This window comes from Taudactylus pleione, unplaced genomic scaffold (genome assembly GCF_031769625.1).
Source record: "Taudactylus pleione unplaced genomic scaffold, aTauple2 ptg000628l, whole genome shotgun sequence".
NCBI lineage: Eukaryota > Metazoa > Chordata > Amphibia > Anura > Myobatrachidae > Taudactylus > Taudactylus pleione.
In genome coordinates, this window is record NW_028285030.1 from 338,161 (window position 1) to 362,150 (window position 23,990).

General features: G+C 44.4%; 1 protein-coding gene across 3 annotated transcripts in view; it reads right to left on the bottom strand.

The window, feature by feature from the left end:
- Positions 1-23,990, bottom strand: part of MGAT4D (MGAT4 family member D) — a 242,861-nt gene that overhangs the window by 43,156 nt on the left and 175,715 nt on the right. For 2 of the 3 annotated variants that reach the window (XM_088454716.1, XM_088454718.1), the window contains exon 10: positions 18,700-18,807. The exons of the other annotated variant lie outside the window; for it this stretch is intronic. In XM_088454716.1, coding sequence (XP_088310842.1) covers positions 18,700-18,807 — 108 coding nt within the window. The remainder of the gene's footprint in view (positions 1-18,699; positions 18,808-23,990) is intronic. 3 annotated transcript variants of the gene reach the window in all.

Below are 23,990 nucleotides of genomic sequence, written 5' to 3' on the forward strand. Positions count from 1 at the left end.
TTTAGCAGGTTGGGAATAATTAAGGAGATCCTGACTGACCAAGGTACCCCATTTATGTAAAAAATCATGAAAGAGTTATGCCGCCTGTTTAAATTGATCAGTTAAGAACCTCTGTGTACCATCCCCAGACCGATGGGTTAGTGGAGAGGTATAACAAAACTTTAAAACACATGCTAAGGAAAGTAGTGGACAAAGATGGTAGAGATTGGGATTACTCATTACCTTATTTGCTGTTGGCCATAAGAGAGGTTCCCCAATCCTCCACAGGGTTTCCCCTTTTCATTTATTATATGAGAGACATCCAAGGGGATTACTTGACATTGCCAAAGAGACATGGGAGGGGGAGTCCAGTCCATATAGAAAAGTTATTGAGCATGTTTCCCAATTACAAGAAAGAATTGCTGCTGTGGTTCCGATAGTAAGAGAGCACTTGGAACAGGCCCACCATGTACAGCAGAGGGTATACAACTGCAATGCTCGCTTACGCAACTTTGCTCCTGGGGACAGAGGCCCTGATTCAGAGGCACTCGCAAAAAGCGAGCGCTCGCTCTGAATCAGGACGGGCGCTGGTTTTTTTAGTTGCGGGCTCTTGGCCGCTCGCATAGCTGTGGGTTACCACCCACAACTTATGGGAGTGGCCAGGTGATGGTTGCGATGGTCAAGACCATCGGGCTTGCAATGAGACCCTTGTGGTAGGGTCTCGTTGCCGCAAGCCCCAGTGGACTTCCTGCTCTAATAGAGCAGGAAGTCACAAGTGATGTCAGTAGGGCTGCCCACAAACGGCAGGCGTTCCACCATCTGGGCCACCATCGACCCGCTTGCGAGCGCTATGCACTTGCGAGCGGGTCTGAATCAGGCCCAGAGTGTTGGTGTTGGTTTCCACAGTAGAAAGTAAACTTTTGGCTAAATGGCAAGGACCCTTTGAAATCTTAGTAAAAGTGGGGCAGGTCAATTATAAAGTTTACCAGCCGGGTGTGAGGTTCTGGTTTTGTTGTGGGCCCGGGGTGGTAATAGTAGCAGACACTGAAGCAGATTTTTTTAAAAACGTGGAGTTTTTAATGAGTGGCTTAACAGACATGAATGTGGTAAAACAAAGTCTGGGTATAGCACTAAAGTGCACTTGGGAACTGTAGTGAGGCAATGGGAAAAAGTCCAGGTAGTGATAACAGAAGGCAGTCCACTATTCCAGGTCTTGTGAGGCTGAAAGAATTGTGGCTGAAGAAATAATGTCCAGCGGAAGGTGCAAGTGGGGGCAAGGTGCAGGGTAACAGCTGACACAGGTACTCAGGCAATGGGGAAGGCAAAAGGAGGAGGAGAAGGCAGTGGAAGTCCAGCAGGTAAGGAGCAGGTTAGGCGAAGCAGGCTTAGGCAGAGATCCAACAGGCAGGCGGACAAGCTCAGGAACTCTCTCTCAGCTTGCGCTGAGAAACACGTTGCACTGGCAATGCAAGGGAGCTCTGAACTCCCTTTTATACCCAGCGCCCAGCCGTGAGTGGTCAGAGAGTGAGCATGTGACATGCCAGGATTGGGAAACTAGCTCACATGGCCGAAAGCAAGATGGCGGCGCCCATGCCGGTGCGGAACGGAAACACCGCCAGGCCTACCCAGCACAGAGTGACAATATGCCCACACAGGACGCGCACAGCCAATGCTCCCTGCCAGGCACCACCACCACCAGACGCCCCCCCGCCATAAAATCTGCACACGTAACACCCGCCAAGCACCATGCCAAGAAACCCTGCTTGTGACACCGGGGAAAAGAAAGCCATACCAGGGAAAACCATGGTCATTAAACATGACATAATCACGGACCCAGTGGTTAAGGTTAACCTAAAGCCCTATAAATCACCAGAAGCCCAAAGAGAATCAGTGTCGAAGGAAATTAAAAAAAATGTAGAGTTGGGTGTAATTGAAGTATCGCATAGTGAGTGGTCAAGTCCCATTGTTCTCATTCCAAAGCCCGACGGGAGTGTGCGATTCTGCAATGACTTCCGGAAATTGAACAGAGTATCAAAATTCGATGCCTACCCTATGCCTAGGGTGGATGAACTAATTGAAAGGCTGGGGACAGTCAGATATTTGTACAAAAAGGTAAAAGATACTCTCCAGCGCAACTAATGGAAAATGATAATAAATCGTTCTTAATGGACCAAAATGTATAAAGAAACAAAGTCAATTTGTGGTCAAATGATACCACTAAATTAGTATGGTCTGATGTTTTAAAGTCACTGTTAGTCAATCTTTAAAAAAAGGAATCAGGATTATTTTCAATCGTTCACCGTAGCTCCCACAATATATCAATGTTAATCAGAATAGTTTTCAAAAGTTCACCGTAGCTCCAACAATATCAGGTCATCACTCCACAATCTGGTATGAATCCTTCTTCAGCGTTTAAACTCCTCTGTGTTAGTTTTCCAGATGTGCATATATGCAAGACAAAAGAGGGTTACCGCAATAGTGTAAAATGTTTATTTTAAAGTTTAAAACAAACAAAATGAATGCGTACCCCAAAGGACCTTTCAAGCAACGCAAACAGTTCTGCATATAGGGGTATTATTCTGCTCCCCCTACAGAGCGTTACCTTCTCAGTCTGGGTACTTCACGTATAGTCACCACACAGGACCACCCATAGAGGGCGCACCCCTCCCCAACATCCCGATTTTCAGCAGTACTGTCCCGCTGTTCCACCCATGGGCCGAAGTGGCCCGCGGGTGGTCAAATCGGGAGATTGGGGACCCCCACCAAAGCAGCTGTGCCGGACCCCCAGAGTGTGAATGGATGCTGCGCGCATGCGCGCAGCATCCATTCACTGACAGCAGAGGGCTGGGGGAAGCCCAGCTAGTAACGGAGGACTGGGCTTTACCCCCAGCCTGACGTTAATTGGAGGGGTGCCATGCGGGCACGCCTCCAAATAACGTCACGCAGGGGGCATGGCCTATGGAAATGAGGCCACGCCCCCAATTTTGCTCGCCGTGCGCGATTACAGGACACTGTGTACCGGGCCGGCACAGGGTGCTCAGACCCCTGGAGCCGGCCCTGGCAATGCTGTCTCATATGCCCAAGAAAATTTAATCAGAACCAAGACCTGAAACATCTACCCCAATGAAGGCAAGTATTAACCTTTTTGCCATACAAAGTAAAAGATGCATAACACGCTTAACGAAAAGGTATAAAGTCAGACATTGTTTGTGTGTGTCAATTTTGGGTGAAGTTTCAAGAATGTATTTGACAATATTTTAGTAAGCCTTTTTAGGTCAGAAATAAGCAGTGTTATACTGTATGTCGATAACGAGGACAATACTATGGGTCTTTGCCAAGAAAGGGAAATGCCATGATAAATGGCTTGATTAAAAGACTGTGGGGGCTGTGTACATTCCATAATTTTAGCAAATAAGATCATGAAATGGAAATTATGGATTTCAGCAAAAAAACTTAAAACAGCAATAAGAGAGACCATCGGGTCCAGGCGGCTTACAAATTGTTCCTCTATAGTAGGATTATTTAATAGTTCTAAATCATATTCTATAACGTGATGCGGTTAATAACCTGACAAGTGGCATTCCAGCTATCAGAATGCTGACGCCGTAATCCCGACACTAGTCAAAATACCGGGGCCAGCATCCCGAAGGTAAGTACTGGGGTTAGGGGGAGAGTTATACACTAGGGGGAGAATTAGGGTTAGGCACTATGGGGGGAGTGTTAGGTTTAGGGTGTGGGGAGGGGGAGGTTAGGTTTAGGCACATGGGGGGGGGTTAGGTACAGGCACCGAGGAGGGAGTGTTAGGGTAAGGAGAGGGGGAGCATTATGATACCTACTGACAAGTGTCAATACGGTATTCTTTTTATTTTTTGCAACTTATGTTTATTGAAAACCAACACATAATAGAATGAACATATCGTGATTGGTACAAGACAACAAAACATGACGTAATACATTTAACATGATGTCATAGGAACAACAGTAAGTGTTGGATCGCTTTTTAAGTGTTGGTATTCTAACAATGTCGGGAAGCCAGCATCGGCATTCTAGCTGCTGGGATCCTGAACGCCAGCATCCTGTATGTGCTCCTCTATAACAATAGGAAATTTGCATTTGTCCAAAAAGCTTAACTAATGTAGTGAAGGTGGCAAAAGTGTATTAAAAAGTAATTTATACAGGTTATATAACACCCTGGTGCGCGTAAAACATACGGTGTATAGGATTTCCGTTTCAGCTTACTTGCTAGAAAGGACATACCTTATTTTTCTTACCATGATACTGTTGCCTGAACCAGATTTTACAAAGTGGCCTAGATCAACAGCTTTTCATTCTGACCAGATTTTAATAAAATTAACTATTGTAGGGGATGAAACGTAAAACTGGTCTAAAATCTTTTAATTGCTTAGGTAGTTTATTTCATAGGAAACCAAAGCCATGGATTTGCTGTTTATATGAACTGTTTGCTTTCTGTAGAGTCAAAGACTTGCTAACTGTATCCTGACTAATAGTTTATTGAAATAGAGGATGCAGACCTTATGTAGACTGTGAGACTATTTAACTATCCTGAAATTTGCGAATGATGGGACCAGAATGCACCTCTCTATTGAGGCATGGTAAGAATATGTGATTGGATATCTTATTTGTTATACTCAACTGCAGCAAATAACTATAAAAAACCTATAATCGAAACGAAATAATCAGACCTCTAATGTAGGCCTGAAAAGAAAAAAAAGAGATCTGAGAATTTGCCTAAAAAAAGTTGATTGCAATTGTAGGCTAGGTTGTATTAGCAGAGTAATATGCTGGAACCCTCGGGAAGCAATCGGGAAGCCGACTGCCTAAATACCGGCAGCCGGCTTCCCGACTGTTATATCCCGGCAAGGGTGAAATGCCGGGCGTCTAGATGTAGACGCCTGCATTTCCCCGACGCCAGGAGACCGGCGGTATTTCATACCCATTCCGAACCCTCTGGGGCATATTCAGATAGGTGTAGGGTTTGCCGTGCGAGGAGAAGCTCAGGGTTTTATGTTCGGAGCTATTCAGTTATTCTGCATTTTCTCTGTGCAGTAAAACCTGGGGCAAAGTATTGTAACACATAGATTCTGCATAAAATGCTGGAATCTCTGGGTTTTCCCGCATGTCAAACCCCAGAGGCTGCATTTAACGCAGATTTTGCCTTGCAGCCTCAGAATCACCGTTATGTGTGAGGATGCAGGACCTAATTGAATAGGTCCAGGCTGTTAACTAGCCGCGGACCTACTCCCTGTACTTGGAGAACTGGCCAGATTAGGAGGATGTACAGGTGTGTCCTCATCTATAGCATCAATACGCCATGCGGCAAGATGCCTGGCTTGAGTGCGTCGCTCGGTCCCGTGCGACTCTGCTAACGCCAAGGATCTTATTTGTTCAAAAATGTGTCCTAGTTGCAATGTGATGTGACTTATGGTGGGTACACACCTAAGCAATATATCTGTAGATGATGGTCGTTCATACGCACTGAACAACCATCATCTGCATTCTGCAGCGTGTCCCGGTGGGCAGGCGGTGTGTCCCGCCCCCTCCCTGCGGCTGCCGCTGTGTGTGTACAGGCGGTCTGTAGACCGCCCGTACACACCTGCCGATGGACAGATATGTCTGCAGACATCTGTCCATTGGCTGTGCAGCGCAGCCAATGCGATATGTCTGTGAACGACGCCGTTCACAGACATATCGCTGGTACACACTGGCCGATGTGCAGCAGATATATTGGCCGATCAATTGATTGGCCAATATATCTGTCAGTGTGTACCCAGCATAAGACGCACCAGGAGACTGCAATGATTAATTTGAAATCCGACACTTGTATATCTGTGTGCAACTGAGTCTGTAAATGAAGCATGGAAATGGAAAAGAGCCGTGGCTGCTGCACCATAGCTCTTTGTTTACAGATTTAGACTCAGTTGCACACAGATATACAAGTGTCGCATATAAAATTAATCAGTGCAGTCTCCTGGTGCATCTAATGGAGCATACACACGGTCAGATTTGTCAGACTTGTCAGATTTGTCAGATGAACGACTGAACGATTGAACGATTTGAACGATTTGAACGATTTTACCAAAGTTTTGAACGATTTGAACGATTTTTGACTGCATTAAAATGAATGGAATCGTCCAAGTCTGACTGCAAACACATCAGATGTCAGAAATCGTTATCTGACCATCGGGAACGCGCATCGTTGATCGTCCATCGTTCAGGCATGTCAGATATGAACGATTTTCCTTCAGATATGAACGACTGAACGATTTTTAAATCGTTATCGTTCATATCTGAAGGAAAAATCTGATCGTGTGTATGCACCATTAGTCACATTTTCGGGCGATAAAGATACAAAAAAGATTCTTGGCACAAGCTGATTCGTATGGAACCTTGTGCGCTGAGAGGGAGAACTATGGGGACTGCTGATACTGTCGGGAACGGAGGCACTACAGAATATATACAGTAGGAGATATTTGCTGCATTCTTACATATCCTTATTATCTGTGGGTACCCTCCGAAAATGGGTGTTTTCGGGAGATATCCCGCAAATATATTTTTATTAAATATGCCCTTTAGAGATTTAGAGGTAAGCTGTTCAGAATCTTTTGAATCCTACAGTTGGAAAGTTTGGATCTGATAGAGAGGCAAAGCATCAATTTCCTGTGACATTTGATTCTCGCAAGCATTGATCTCTGCAATGTGTATACTGTATATGTCATTGCCCTATTATCTATATATATAAAAATAAATGTCCTGACTCACTAACTCATCAACGCCCAGCCCAAACACCTGGACCTGGAAACATGAAAAGAATATTCTTTCCATGACCTAAGCACTAAGCATAAATTCAACTCCTAAGGGACTGAAAAGTGGTAAAATCGTTCCTCTTGACTGAAGTGATTAGGTGACAAAGCAACATGGCCCAAATGCTGTGGGACTGTAAGCTCATTGTCTGGGACGAGTGGTGGCTCCAGAGTTGTGGCTGCAGCACAGTCTAATATTCAAATAGGGGAGCCACACCAACTGCCAGTAATGTTTGGCAGCATTTGGGGTGGCAGTTGGTGTGGTTCCCCTATTTGAATATTGGACTGTAATGCATCCACACCTCTGGAGCCGCCTCTGCTAAAGAGTTAACACTGTAAGGAATGTAGGCTCATTGTCTGGGAAGAGAGTACCATGGTGCACAAGGGGTTTTTGAGACACTGAGCAGAACCCTCAAAGACATTAGGGGCAATGACGGAGTGTCACCGTGTTGCTTGCTGGACATGTCCATCAGACTCTTCCAGTAATACTGAGGAGAACTTGAGCTGATGGTTGAGGCGTGCGTCAAGGCATTGTATCAGTGGCCCCCCCATCTGAAAATTCTCTCTCAGGAAAAACATAAGTGCCCACTTGAGGGACAATGGGGGTCAGTCAGACCCGGTCGATAGCGCCGTTGCGCTCTGACCGGGTCGATGGCCCCCCACAGAGCATGCGCACGACGGCACCGGCGCCTCGTGCGCATGCGTGAGACCCGGTACGACCGACAGCGCCGGTCGTAGTGGGTCTCGATCCAAAGAGGGCGAGCTGTCGATGTTGATTGACAGCTCGCCCCGTTTGGAAGGCGGGCCGGGGGGTGGCAGCCCAAACGGGGGCGTTCCCATGGGAACGCCTACCGTTTGGGGGCGGCCCCACTGACATCACTAGTGATGTCAGTGGAGAGCTTCCGGCTCAGACAGAGCCGAAAGCTCTCCGGAGCTTACGACAAGGGAGACCCTACCCTAGGGTCTCGTCGTAAGCCCCTATGGTCGCGATGGTCTTGACCATCGCGACCATCACCTTAGGCGGTCGTAAGGCTGTGGGTGTTAACCCACAGCCTTACCACCGCAAAGGAGGACGTCTTGAAAATTCAAGAGGTCCTCCCCTCATTCAAACCGACCGCACGCTCTGTGCGACCGGCTCTGAATGAGGTCCAATATTTCCGCTGGGCAATTCTCTGAACTCCTACTCAAAATAGGTGATGCAGAGTATCCCAAGTCAGAGGAAAAGGTGACCATCCCTGCAGGCTTAGGCACAGTAGTGAAGACCGTAGCAGACCTCACAGCAAGGATGTACCTTGATAATGCAGATATCCAAAAAAAGTCCATGAACAGGCTGTGCAAGCGTGCCATTCTGACCCCCAAGGAAGACACGGCTACCGTAATTAATTACACTCTACTTCAGTCGTTCGAAGAGGCAGAAATGGAGTACAGGTCTGTGGACTCGGTAGTATAAATGGATGTCGCGGGACACTACCCCAGGAGTTCCTCAACACCCTCAGCCCTCCTGGCCTCCCACCCTACAAGCTTCTCCTTAAAGTGGTGGTTCCAGTGATGTTGCTGTAGAACCTAAACCCACCCAATCTCAGCAATGGCACCAGGCTGCGAGTAAACGCCCTCTACAGGAATGTCATTGAAGCCACAGTGTTCACCAGATGTGCTCGGGGAGAGTGGGTGTTCATACCACACATACCACTCTTACCAACAGTTCAAGAGGCTGCAGTTCCACCTCAAGGGCTGTGGTACAATGACTATCAACAAGTCCCAGGAGAATTTAACCATGTCCTATCCTGATAGCAAATGTTCTCACTTGAGGTTCATATTTAAGTTTTTTTTTTATTTATTCTGTTTAATTGGTTCCTGCCTGCCTAGCAATGTATAATATTTTTGGAGGATGATGATACTTTCTTAGCCCCCTTCCTAATCCAAAGCGATACAACTATCTAAATTTATCTCTGTCACAAGATATCCAGCAGGCCGCATTTAATACCATATAAGTCTATGGAGGGAATGTAATAGGGTGCAAGTTTCTTGTGCGAGTCAAACTTGCACCTTCTCGTACAGTTTGAAGGTGTGAGTTTGTCCCGCAACTCACACATGTAAACAGGGTGCGAGTTTGAGGGTGCAAGTTTGACTGGCATGCAAATTAAACTGCGGGTAAACTTGCACCTTGTAATGCGACTATTATTACAAGGTCTAAGTTAAGCAGAAACCTTCACAGATCAGTGAGATTCATGAAGTGAGTATGTAAAAAGCTAGTAAAATGTAAAAAAAAACATAAAAAAAATTAAGTGGAGTTCCCCCCTAAAAGCACAACGAGCACCAGGCTGTGTGAGCCAGTCCTGGTTGTGAAAATGCAGATGAAAAAAGATGTAGGGTCCCCCATATTTTCAACAACCAGCACAAGGAGCCGGTCCTAGTTGTGAAAATAGGGGGGACAAAATGAGGTAGGGTCCCCCGTATTATCCACAACCAGCACCAGATTCTTTCTAGCATGGGTGTAATGCCACAGCCGTGGTACCTCAGCCAAAGCATTGGCACCCCACAATAGTCATCCCATCCCTGGGGAAATGGGGACCCCCCCCAACAAAGAGTTCCCACCCTCTCCAGGGCACCCAAGACCAGGGCTATCCCCAGCACCCCTGGGCGGTGGGTGCCGAGTTGATAGTATAATAAATAGTTAAAATAATACTGTCCTTTACAGATGAACTAGATGTCCCAGCAAGCCTCCACCGCATGCTAGTACTTGAAGAACCACAAGTACAAGCATGCAGGGCATTAAGGGCCCGCTGGTACCTCTAGTTCACCTGCAAAATAAATATTTAAAAAAAGAGGACACCTACACCAAAGGTATTAATAATTGATTACTCATTCACTCACTCACACTACATACTTACTTTCCTAGTCCCTACTGCCATTCTGTCACCTTCTCCAGTGGAATCCACATCTGTACTTGTAAAATCAAAACAAAAACATACCTATCCATTGGTTCCAGTCCTCTTCGTTCCCTATAGGCATCCATAGTCTCTTAGAATAAAAAAATTAAAACTGGGGACCACCGGACATAGGGCCTGATTCAGAGATATACAGTATATATTATGTAAAACCGTGCTACTGTTGGTTATAATAGATAGCAGCTCCACTTAATACATGTGATAAAATTTTGTATGGAGCGCTTGCAAGTATATATTAAGTAGATATCAATAATAAAATGTGTAAATGCAATACCTATAAAAGTAAAAAATGATTAATGCAAAAAAAATGTTTTATAGTTCTTTTGACTGCACATTTAAAAGGTCTGCACAGGGACTTCCGGTTCTGGCTGCTATGTGAGCAGCCACAGCTCCCTTCTGCACCGCTACAGCCACACCGGAACTCACTTTTTTAGCCGCTGTGCGGCTCCAAACAACAGCCCCTACTGCCCCTATTGACCCGGGCTCCCGTGAATGGAGAAGTGTTTCTCCCCCTCTATGTCAGCTATACACAGGAGAAAGACGGTACGTGCAGTATCCAATATGGCCACCGTGGCTGGATCCCCGGCGGCCAGTACAGCCTTTGTACCTCCTGCCTCTCCTAACTGCGATTCTCCCCTCACCTACAGTATACTGATGTGGTCAAGGCTATTCAGGATACTATGCTCCCACTCTTCCAGGAGCAGAATAAACACCTTTCTGAGGCCATACAGGAGCTAAAAACACAGATCCCCCAGCTTTCCTCTTGGGTGTTTATTGTAGAAACTCGCCTAGGTGATTGTTTTCATGACCTGCAGCAGGTAAAGAAGCAAGCTGCATCCATTTCAAAAACCCACAATCAGATCTGTAATAAATGAGATGATCTGGAAAACAGATCTAGGAGGAACAATTTGTGTTTAGTGGGACTCCCTGAATCCATGCAAGGAGTGTCTTTATACAAGTTTCTCACTTACACCTTGCTTACCCTCCTAGATGTTTCTGAAGACTGCACTAATGTGGTGATCGAAAGAGCCCACCGCATCGGTCCCACTTGGGACAACTTATCTTCTAGACCCAGGGTAGTCCTCTTTCGCTGCCTACATTTTCTACATAAATCTGCATTGTGGATGGCCTCCAGAAAAGTCTCCTAATTGGAGTGGGAAAGACATTGTCTCCACCTATTTCAAGATTATTCGACGGATTATCCACAGCTAGACAACAGTTTTCACCCATTTCTGCAAGATTAATTCAGGATGGTCGGAAGTTTGCACTGCTGTATCCAGTTCGTCTGCGGATTTTTGGCAATTCGGGGCCTCTTGATTTTACCACTGCGGATAACGCCTCCGCATTCTTGGATGAAGCTGTTCAAATCCTTACTCACGATGGTTCTATGAGATCTGAATCGGCAGCATTTGTAACCTGATCTTCTATTAGGAATCTGCCTCGTTTGTATTCTCTCTGAATATTCGCAATTCAAACGTTTAACTTGCATGGACTGACCCGGACGTTGGTTGAGTATATACACCTCATAATAACATGTGGTTGCTTCATGCTATTTCTTTCCCTCTCTACCCCCCTCCTGCCACCCTCTTCTACCCTTTTATTCCTCCATCTTAAATGTGTCATTTACTCTATTTTATGGGTGCTGTTGTTGTGTTTATTATATTGCATTGTTCCTGTTCTGGTTTTTAGGAGCCTACCTTGGGAGCAGAATGCCTTCCTGCCCTAACTCCTTAAACTACAAAGCTTTATGTTTAATAGTTTTCTTGTTATTCCAACTCAGAAATCTATAGCTTGCTTTTTTGCTAATGCCGGCATTTCAGCCTACATCTCCTTATTTCTTTGTAATGTATTTATGTTTTTCATTTCTTTTCTTTTTTTTTTGTGATGTGTTGCTCTAGCGCTGATATCCCTTTTTTTTTAAAAATGCGCTATACTTGCATCGCATCCCTCTGTTGATGTGGGGTCTGACTATAGCTTTTTCATTTTTCTCACTTTTGGGTATACAACCACGCCAAGGTGTGTTATGTTTCTTGTTATAGATGCCTATGAATAATCTCAAAAAAGAGTCATGGAATGTAGGTGGCATTAATTCGCCCATAAAGCGGAAGAAAATTTTTACCTACCTCAAAAAAACAAATTTTTAATGTTTCCTTATTACAGGAGACCCATCTTCTTCCTAAAGAAGTTGATCAACTTAATATGTCACAATTTCGTGTTTTATCCTCCGCCACCTACAGCTCCAGGCCAGGGTGTTGTAATACTACTAAAAAAGTCCTTGCAATTTGTTTTACATTCTAATGTTATTGATCCTGAGGGACGCTTTGTAATAGCGGATGCTACTATTTAAGGATCACGTTATGTGTTTTGTAGTGTTTATGCTCCAAATGTTTACAGAAAAGTATATTTCCAATGTCTGTTTCTAAACTATATATCCACGCTGACTCTCGTTTAATAGTGGTTGGGGATTTCAATATACCTGCTTCTCCAAAAATGGACAAACAACCATCTAAATCGGCTCCTGTGTGGCAGGTCCCTGTCGGTATCCCCTTTATTTCACAACAACTTCACCTTGCTGATGTGTGAAGGGTGCTGCACCCTACTGACAGGCAATACACTTGTCTTTCAGCGGCTCACGGCACCCTTTCCAGAATTGATTATATATTGGTATCTGTTGCTCTCCTTCCCAATGTGGTTGATGTGGACATTGCACCGATATCTTTGTCGGATCATTCCCTCATTTGGGTCACCTTATCGCTCAATTCTTCGCAGGGCCAATATAGAATGTGGCATTTTCCAGCATATCTATCTAACTCTAGGCAGTTTCGCAGCATGTTAGAATCTACATGGCATACTTTTATGATCACCAACCGGGAGCATATTGCTGACCCTCTCCTATTATGGCAAACTTCAAAGGCTGTGTTTTGGTGCAAAATTAATTTTTGCATATTTTACGCTCTCTCTATGTTGGGGCTAAGACACAGATAGCTAGTGGGGGCCATAGCTGTTTACAATTTATACAGGGACTAGACAGGGGTGCCCACTCTCCCCCCTTCTGTTCGCTCTGGCTTTAGAACCTTTGGCAGTTGCACTACGACAAGACAAATTATTCACTGGTATAAAAGTGAGGTCTATTGAATCTAACTTGTCTCTTTTTGCAGATGACATGATGCTGTTTGTGTCCAGACCTGAAAAATCAATCCCCTCTATTATAATTATCTATAATTATAGAACTAATGAATCGGTTTGGCTCTTTTGCAGGATATAGGGTAAATTTTGATAAATCTGAGGTGATGGACAAACACTTTAAAATATTCCTTCTTTAGCACAAACTTTTAAGGTGCCTTTTCATTCTCTTAAATACCTGGTTATTAACATTCCTTCTGTTATCCACAATCTATATAAGTTTAATTTATCTCCCATCTTTGAAAAAATTACCAAGTTGGTAGACACCTGGGGCGGGATGCACTAACATCTCACAGCACTTACCGCCAGGCACTGCCTCCATGCTGATTGCATATGCACTAACATATGCGATCAGTAGCACAAAGGACAGCTCTTCCGATAAGAGCTGTCGTTTGCGTTCTGCCCTGCGCCATGGACTTCCGGTTTTATTACCCGGGAGTCCATCTGTGCATGCGCAGAGTGACGCGATGGCTACGGGGCATGCTGGAAGGGATCCGATCAGATCCCTCATAGCAGCGCAATGTGATAGAAGCCCATAGGCTTCTATATGGTAACGCCAGCAATAGCTGGCGTTACCCACCGCATTGGAGACCTAGCGGACACCCCTTAGTGCATACAGAAAATGCCGTAAAACCCCAGGGTGTTTACCGCATTTTTCGCTTAGTGCATCCCACCCCTGGATTAATTTACCTCTGTCCCTCCTGGGAAGAGCAGCTTTGTTGATTGCATGATTTTCCCTAAAATCTATTATACTATTCAGGTGCTACCCATTACCCTTTCAAAAAAAGATTTCCATAGCTATGAAGATTGTATTTACCAAGTTTCTTAGGCAGGGGAAAAAGTCTAGAATAGCCCTTTCTAAGTTGCTTCTCCCTAGAGCTCAGGGTAGACTCGGAGTCCCAGACCTTATGACTATTACTACAGCGGTAGTTCTTAGGTATATATTGGATTTGTTTTGGAATAGGGGACTTACACAAATAGGTTACTTGAACAGGCCCTTTTTCACCCATACTCACCTACTGCACTTTTGCATCTACCACAATCTAGTGTACCGTTAGTGATATGGTCCAACGCTATGTTTTGTGAACCATATCGCTCCTGGTCAGTGATTAACGGGAGTTTCAATAGAGACTATTTCTCCACACCATACACTACACTATGGGGTAATCCTTTGTTAGTTCTAACCTAGATAATAGGCTTTTTCAGGTTTGGAGGGATAAAGGAATATCAGCGATTAGAGATGTTTTCGACCCTGGAGGTTTACTAATGCCCTTCTCTCTAATACGTGAGAAATATCAACTTCCACACTCACATTTTTATATGTATCTGCAAGCCAGACAATACATTCAGTCTCTCTCAGTTACGATTTTCCTATCCTCTGAGGATGACTCTGATACGTTCCTTAAGGTGGGTCCACCTGTAGTGATATATCTGCAGATGATGGTCATTCATACACACTGAATGACCATCATCTGCATGCTGCAGCAGGTCGGGCCGGCCTGGGGGTGGGTAGGGTGCGTGGCCTAATCGCAGCACTCATGGCCACGCCCCCTTCGAAAAAAATAAAAACATTGTGCCGCTGGGGAGGGGGGCGCTGTGTGCCCCTCAGCCTGGCGCATAGCCAATGGGGGGCACGATCAGTGTGATCGCTCCCCCCTTTGGCATAGGAGACTCTCCGGCTGCTGCTTTAGCAGCCTCGGACAATCTCCCAGTGCAGCCCAGCACACAGCAGCGTGTGCTGGGCTGCTGTGAACCTAAGAGTGATGGGGAGCGGTGTCAGATCCGGGTAATTAGTACCCGCTCGCAGCTCCCCCCCCCTCTCGGCACCCCTGTGCACAGGCGATCAGCTGATCGCCCGTACACACTTGCCGATTAACATATATGTCTGCAGACATATCTATTCATCGGCTGTGCAGCACAGCCAATGCGATATGTCTGTGAACGACGTCGTTCACAGACATATTGTCTGTACACACTGGCCGACGGGGGCACTCTCACCAGTTGGTTCCCTCCCAAACAGGACGGACATGGAGGAAACCAGCTGGCGAGAGTGGAACGCAGCACAGAAGGTAGGCAGCGATAGGGACATCTAGTTAGTTAAACATGCTGTCATCTAAGTGCGGCTAACAGCCGGCATCATCGGAATCCCAGCATCCCTGTACGGATCTTTAAAATGTGCAGTCAAAAGAGCTATACAACATTTATGAGCACTAATCATTTTTTACTTTTATAGGTATTGCGTTTATCAAGAAGATATCAATAATAAAATTTGTACATACTTGCAAGCGCTCCATACTAAATTGCATAAATTAGCCCTTGCGATCTCCTACGTAAGGGCAAGATGGCCGCTCAATGTGCGTCGATGTTACCAATATTTACACAGGTAAACAACATTGTACGCAAGTGAGAAGGCAGCAGTGGACGTCTGTATGCCAGGCTGTGCTTTGGCATGCATTAGCATATTTTTGCAGCTGCGATCGCATTAGCATCCATCTCTGAATCAGGCCCATAGTACTGTCCTATAAGGACAGTACATTTCCCATAGAAATGCATTGGCTGAACATTCATTGGTTGATAGAGGTGAGCCTCCGGCTCTCAGCCAATGAACAGTTCCCCCCATTGACTTGAATGGTGTGAATGCAGAGCAGAGTAGGCTTCTGTGGTCAGCCATGCATTTTGATAGCAGGAGGGAGAGCCGGCGGCACATGCGTAGAAGTGCGGCGAGAGGATTTACAAGAACAAAGCATTCTCGCAAGCTCTGTTCATGCATGCGATATTTGATACATCCTTGTGAAGTATTCAAATATCACAATCTGAATTTGGTCAATTTTATCACATCCCATCTGCTTCAGAGATGCGGACTGTGATAAATATGGCCGAAGGAGAGCAGATGGTCTTCATACTTTACTGTGCGCTAATGAAGCCTTTGTTTTTGAAGAGGCAGCAAGAGAAGACCTTGCGTATAGCTTTCTTTATTCGCTCCACCAGGGCCCAAGGGTTTGCAGCATATTGAAATCTGAAACCTTTTGTCAACAATCTTTAATCTTTGATTTAAGGCATACTGTATGAAAAATATTTGTTTCCAAGAACAATGATGTAAAAAAATGTAAGAACAAGTTATTGGCTTAAGAGGTATATAAATCTGCTGCTCCTTCAACTTCATCTGGAACTGCTTCTGCATGAAAAAAAATCTAATGGAGCATACACACGGTCAGATTTGTCAGATTTGTCAGATGAACCATTTGAACGATTTTACCAAAGATTTGAATGATTTCAACAATTTTTGACTACATTAAAATAAATGGAATCGTCCAAGTCTGACTGCAAACACATCAGATGTCAGATATCGTTATCTGACTATCGGGAACGCTCATCGTTCAAATCTTTCATCTGACAGATATGTCAGGTTTTCCTTCAGATGTGAACGATTGAACGATTTTTTAAATAGTTATCGTTCAGATCTGAAGAAAAATCTGACTGTGTGTATGCACAATAACACTAAAGGAATTATAATCACACTGATGAGTCAAAACCAAACACATATCAAAGGTTACTGACATCTAGAAAGGCTTAAAAATAGATACCCAAGTATTTTCAGAGCTGTAAAGCCTAAAGCTGAATCATTCTCTCTCTCTGTAATAATAATAGAGAAGGTGACATTGGAAACCATCCTTTTCAGTCTTTTTGGAGTCTCTTGTACAGTATGCTATGGTTTATCACAGGTGCCCACCCTCCACTGTGTACTCTGAAAAAGTGTTTAGTAGAGTCAGTGACATGTCACAGGAGACTACTTTCCCAAAATGTTAAACAACAGGAATTTAACACGATGAACAACCACTTGTTTGATGAATGGCGTTGAGAGATTGAGAGAGATGGAGATAAGCGCATATTAAGTGATGATCTTGATATCAAGATGATGAACAAACAGTAAAATCCCTGCAGCTGAAATGCCTGGTTTGTTGAACTATACATGTCCTACATCATAAGGTTGGGTGGGGTCACTAATAATGATAATTCCATCTTCTATTGTATATTATTAAGAAACTCTGGATTTTGCCCTCCAGTATCTTTTATTTAAGGGCCATCCTAGTTACTCTGAAACAATCCTTTACAAGAAGAACCAAGTATCTTTTATTAAAGGACCATCCTAGCTGCTCTGAAACAATCCTTTACAAGAAGAACCAAGTATGAAATATTGGGGTTTTTTTTAAGAGTTATTCTAGTAGGGATGAGTTTATACTCAGTGATGATCTTGACATCTGTGCCTACACTTATGAAACTGATTAGAAAATGTAGGAAAAATCTCTCTCTGAGCTTGATCTCTAATCCATAGTCAACTGGTTCCAAACTCAGCCCTCAAGGCACCCTAACAGTCCAGGTTATAAGGATATCCATGGCTGAACAGACATGGACAGTGAAATTACAGTGGCTTGTTATGCTGTGCAAAAAGGGGGGTGGGTATGACAGACCAATTGCAACTCAACTACAACTATTAGTAGGTACCATTCCAAAGCAGGTAGCTTTTGTTTTTTGTTTTTTACTATTTTCACCAGATTTCTATTTTTTTTTGGGGTGACAGTCTTAAAAAAAGCCTGGATTTGCTTTAACTAAAAGACAGTTTTGAAAATAAAACCAAATACAGGTTTAGTGTGTTAATTTCTAGTGTATATAAATAAGACCATAAAGGATACTGGGCCTGATTCAGAGCCGGACGCTATTTGCGAACGGTCGTTCGGGAAAAGGGGCCGGCTATTTAAATTGAGCGCTCGCTCTTTGCGGTCTGTTGACGCCTCTATGTCTGAGCGAGCGAACGAAACATGCGCTCGCTATTTTGTAAAGACGCCCCCTGGCCGTTCGTATCATACGTCATCTCCACTATTTATTAGATTAATCAAGTACATCGAAAGGCGTCTGAACTGCTCGCAGTGCTTGTGGTAGGTTTTACTTCCCGCAATCACTGCGAGCAGTTCAGGCTAAAAGACAAACAAGTGACGTGGTCGATGACGCTGCTTTGTTAATTATGCACACCCATTAAACGCCCGTTTTGACCGTCTGGCACGCCTGCGTTTGGATCTCCACACCCCGTTTTCAAGCACCTTCCCCTGTTACCACCCACAAACGCCTCATTCTGTCACTCAAATTAGCAGCCCCTCGCTGTTTTGCGAGCACACGATTTGCGACCGCAATGACTGGTTGGCGCATGCTCATTATGACCCCTACGCATGCGCAGATGTGCGAACATCGCTCGGAGCGAACGAGCGGCCGCTTACGAGCGGCTCTGAATCAGGCCCACTGTTCTTCATGAGTCTATTGGTGCGTACACAAGGTATGATAAAAATGCACGATATGAATGATAACGATATCGACCATATCGTTAAGATTGTTAATTTTTTGGTGCCTACCAACCATCAAACGACCTGCGATGTGCGGGCACGTATGGACAATAACGATATCGATTATCGCCCGTGCATTGAGGCCAACCTGGTCGATATCAACCAGGTTACATAGGGACCCGTCGTTGGTGGTGTGCTGGATGAACTATAACGATCATCCAGCACATCGGGAAGGTGCAGGACGAGTAGTCAGCAATATCGTTATCGCTGACTGATCGTACCGAGTGTATGCACCATATGAATGACATACCAATTTGTCATAGCCAAAGAAAAACATATAGGAGCTTGAGAAAGTTAAGGGGTTTTCTGTGTACCTTTAATTTTTCTATATGTTTTATAGAAAAAATATTAACATACTTAAACAGTATATCTCACCTTCAAATTCTGTATCTTTCCAACCAGTGATGAATGTGTCCCAATGTGCTGGAAGAGGGAAGGACGATATCGAATGCGCAAGTTGGACTTTTGTCGGTCACAGTGTTTCTATAAAGAGTATAAATATTAACCTTGTAATTGGCACAGCTGGTCAAGGTTTCTCTGTTTAAGCTGAAATTATAAGCAGTCGCTTTTTTCCTATAAATGACTGCAGAGTATCCGGACAGAGGGCCTGATTCAGACCCGGGCGCAGGCGCTGAGCGCTCGCATCCGGGTCGATGGTGGCCCAGAGCGCATGCGCACGACGGAGCTGGCTCCGTTGTGCGCATGTGCGAGACCCGGATAGCGACGGGCACTCCATCGCTCCGGGTCTCGTACCAAAGGGGGCATGCTGTCGATGTTGAGTGACAGCACGCCCCCTTTGGTGGCCAGGTCGGGGGAGTGGCTGCCCAAACGGAGGCGTTCCACTGTTAGAACCGAAATCTCTCTGGGGCTTGCGGCAACGAGACCCTACCACAAGGGTCTCGTCGCAAGCCCGATGGTCGCAATGGTCTTGACCATCGCGACCATCTTCCTGGCCGCTCGCTATAGCTGTGGGTGGTCACCCACAGCTATGCGAGCGGCCAGAAGGCCGTTCTAAACAAAAAATAGCCCGGCCCGGATTCAGAGCGAGCGCTCTGTCAGAGCGTCCGGCTCTGAATCAGGGCCAGAGTACCAGAAAGGAGATCAAATAAATGACCAACAAGACTCTATTATGGAGCACTCTTATAGCCTGTATGAGTATTTGAAATAAAATATAACTTTATGGGGCATATGTATCAAAGCTTGATGTGAGAGAAAATTGTGAAATATATATCACCAACCAATCAGCTCCAAACTATCATTTCTTAAACACAGCCTTCAAAATGTAAGTTAGAAGCTGATTGGTTGGTGATATATATCTCACAATTTTATCTCACATCAAGCTTTGATACATATGCCCCTTATGGTATTGAAAAAAACATTAAAATAGACATACAAAACAAAATGGGAAGGTGTGTCAAGTAAAGAGATAGGGATGTGAGGGATTAACCCTCTTAGGGCAGCGAAATATGAAAAAGATTATACACTTTAGATATAGATAAAACTTACATATAGAAATACATATAACAAATAGATGGTATAAAATACACTCAGGAAAAAGTATTACAACAATATTGTTGCTGCTATCATGAAAAAAAGGGAGAAATTACATTTTATTTTCTCTCTGATTATATCTTTTGCTGCAAATACTTACAACAGTAAGTACTTCATTAATAAGATTGAAAGTCAGGGTGTGAAAGACCTGTATTGCACAGTTCTGCTGCTTCCCATCTTACCTAAGGCATAGGGTTGGGAGTGAGAGACATGTGTTCCACAGTAACCCTTGGAAACAACAGCCAGTAACGTTTCCATATTACCGCCGTTCATCTCTACTATTCAGTGTCTTGCACTAAGGGCGTGATTCAGATCCGGACGCTCTGAAAGAGCGCTCACTCTGAATAGGGGCATTTTTTTTGGAACGGCCTCCTGGCCGCTCACATAGCTGTGGGTGACCACCCACAGCTATTGCGAGCGGCCAGGATGATGGTCGCGATGGTCAAGACCATCGCGACCATCGGGCCTGCGACGAGACCCTTGTGGTAGGGTCTCGTGGCCGCAAGCCCCAGAGAGCTTCTGGCTCTAAAAGAGCCGGAAGCTCTCTCACTGACATCACTGGTGATGTCAGTGGGGCCGCCCACAAACGGCAGGCGTTCGCCTGGGAACGCCTCCGTTTGTTAAACCACCCCAACGCCACGCCTCCAAAACGGTGCGAGTTGTTGATCAAAATCGACAACCGCCCCCTTTTGGTGCGAGACCCGTAGCGACGGAGAGCCCGCCGCTAGCTGGGTCTCGCGCATGTGCACGTCGGAGCCGGCTCCGGCGTGCGCATGCGCAGTGGCCTAACATCGACCCGCTCGCGAGCGCTAAGTGCATTGGACAGTGAATGAGAAAACTACTGGGCTGTAGGCGGGAAACGAAAGGAGTATGATAGATAAGTGATATGTACAGTATACAAGTATGAATCCTCCAACAATAGTATCAACTATTACATACCAGAGTAGATATTTAATGATCACCTTAATCATCCACTATACAGATTGTTAACGATTATGCTGAGGTAGCTGTTCTTAGATAATAAAGTGCAATTGTGCCTAGTTTATAGCAGCATGTATTAAACAGCATAAAGTGCACAAATGACAATTTTATTTAGCAGCAGTATTATAAGGCGTGCATCAGAAATAAACATCTCATGGTAGCTTGGTACAAAAATAATGCATGGAGTACATGCTATATAGAGGCAAAAGATATATATAGGGCAAACAATACAATGAACATCTTATTGCAAAAAGGTAGTCACAAAGTAGAGGGATATTTGCATGTGTGCAGCGTTTGCAAATTAAAAAGCAGAAAATAATTTATTCTTCCTGAATCTATGTACAGGTTGAGTCTCCCATATCCAAATATTCCGAAATACGGAATATTTTTAGCATGACTGAGATAGTGAAACCTTTGCTTTCTGATGGTTCAATGTACACAAACTTTGTTTAAGGCACAAAAATGTTAAAAATAAAGTATAAAATCACCTATAGGCAGTGTGTATACGGTGTATATGAAACATAAATGAATTTCATGTATGTACACAAACTTTGTTTGAGCCACAAAATGATTGAAAATATTGTATAAAATGACCTGCAGGCTGTATGTATAAGGTGTATATGAATCATAAATGCATTCTGTGTTTAGATTTGGCCCCTATTTCTAAGACATTTCAATATTGTACGCACATATTCCAAAACACGGAATATTCCAATATCCAAAATACCCCTGGTCCCAAGCATTTTGGGTATGGGAGACTCGACCTGTACAATAAAGTATAGACTCCTTGGTTGCTGGAGAGTCTCTAGGTAATAGGTATCCCGAGCTGTTGGGTAGTGTACCTGGTACATTAAAATTGCTTCCTATTAGCCAAAAAAGAAACTCTCACACTGCTGTTTGTTAGAAAAAACTGACAGACACTTGGGGGTACATTTAGTAAGAATCGAGTCTGGGAGAGTTTGCTTTTTTTACAAAGAAAAAAGGGAGATTCTGCACAGAACCTTTAGTTTAGTTTCGTTAGTATGAACTATGGGCCTGATTCAGAGCCGGACACAATTAGCGCTCGCTCGTCCAGAAAATAGGGGTGGCTATTCAAATGAAGCGTTCGCTCTTTGCGGTCTGTTCACGCCTCTAGGTCTGAACGAGCGAACAAAACTTGCGGTCGTTTTTTGGAAAAATACGCCCCCTGGCCGCTCGCATCCTACGTCATGTCCGCTATTTATTAGATTAATCGAGTACATCGACCAGCGTATGAACTGCTCGCTATTCTTGTGGTTGGTTTTTGCTACCACAATCTTGTGAGCAGTTCAGGCTATAAAATAACCCAGTGACGTGGTCAATGACGCTGCTGTTTTAATTATGCACACCCATAAAACGCCCGTTTTGACCTTTAAGCACGCCTGCGTTCAGATCTCCACTCCCCGTTTTCAAGCACCTTCCCCTGTTACCACCCACATACGCCTCATTCTGTCACTCAAATTGTCAGGCATTCGCTATTTTGCGAGCACATGAATTTCGACCGCACTGACTGGTTCGCTCATGCGTATAACGATCCGTACGCATGCGCAGTTGGGCAAACATCGCTCGGAGCGAACGAGCGGCCGCTTACGAGCGGCTCTGAATCAGGCCCTATGAACCAACCATAAATTACTTAAATAGTGTCATTAAACGTTTGTTGGTTTGTGCTCCCATAGCCCAAAAGGACAATACATATACAAAAAGAGGAAAAAGTGAAAGTGAGAGGATTACCTCAAGACTCTGGACCTCATTCAGAGTCGGTCGTTGCGGCCGCACGGTCATACGCCACCGATGTTCGCTAAACTGCGCATGCGTAAAATTCGCAATGCTCGTGCGCAAACTGGCTGTTACGATCGGAAATATCTCTCTCCTTCAACTTGGACAGGTCGTTAGTTTGAGTGACAGGATGAGGCGTTTGTGGGTGGTAACAGGGGAAGATGCTTGTGAACGGGGGAGTGGAGATCCGAACGCAGGCGTGCCTGACTATGCAAACGGCGTTTTATGGGAGTGCATAATTAACAAAGTAGTATCATAGCACACATGACATGGGAGGTTTTTACACTGACTTGATCGTAGAGCTTAAGAGAGGGTATGGTCAACCTTAAGCTCTACGACCAGTTCCGATGGTTCCCGATGGTCTCGATAAATCCTTATATGCCCGGAGATGACGTGTAATGCGTACGAGAAGGGGGCGTATTTTTTGTCTTACAGCCGCATCCTCCCCTTGGTCGGCCAGCTAACTATCCGATCTTAAGGACGCAACTTGCGAGTGCATCATTTGCATATCCTGCCCCTTTTCCCTTACCACCGTGCGGCCGCAACGACTGACTCTGAATGAGGTCCTCTGTTTCTAAACAAGTTCAACATACACTTGAATAACCTTGCGGGGATATATGGTACCATATATTTTATTCATATATAATAAAGGTTAAATCTTAACTGGATTTATTATTAAAGAGTGCTCCAGCAACTAGCCCTACTTTTCTCTTTTTGTATATGTAGAGTTTGCTTTTTTTCAACTCAATTAGTTACGCTGAAACTCAGGTGATTTGAGGCTCCTGAGACTCTCAAATTCACCAAGAAGTGAGATAGCTGAGAGGGAGATGGCCAATGGTGAAGCAGAACGAGATATCTCTCCTGATTAGCAGGTTATGCAGGATATTACTAACCCGAGATTGCAAAACTTTCCCGAGCAAGCAGCCTGCACATATCAGTGAGATATGTGTAAGTTGCCTGTGTTCGAGGCTGTAAAAAAACAGGTTAAAAGTTTTAAAAAACATGACATGGGCCTCTTCCCAAAAGACTGACCAGCCCCGGACTTGCCAGCCAGTCCTGGTTCTTAAAATTACAGGGAACAAAATGTGTAGGGTTCCACAGTAATTTAAGAACCAGAAAAGGATATTATCAAGAAATAATAGATGGGGACTGCTTAAGTATGGCTGTTCCAAATGATATAAATCTGCTGTTTAAAAATGTGAGAAAGTCAGTCTCTCTAAGCCAAGATATACATAAAAAACAGCGCTATATATACATTATAATATTCAAATAAAAAAGTTAATAACCACATACACAATATGCAATGTAACAGCCTAACATAACATATATAATAAAATTGT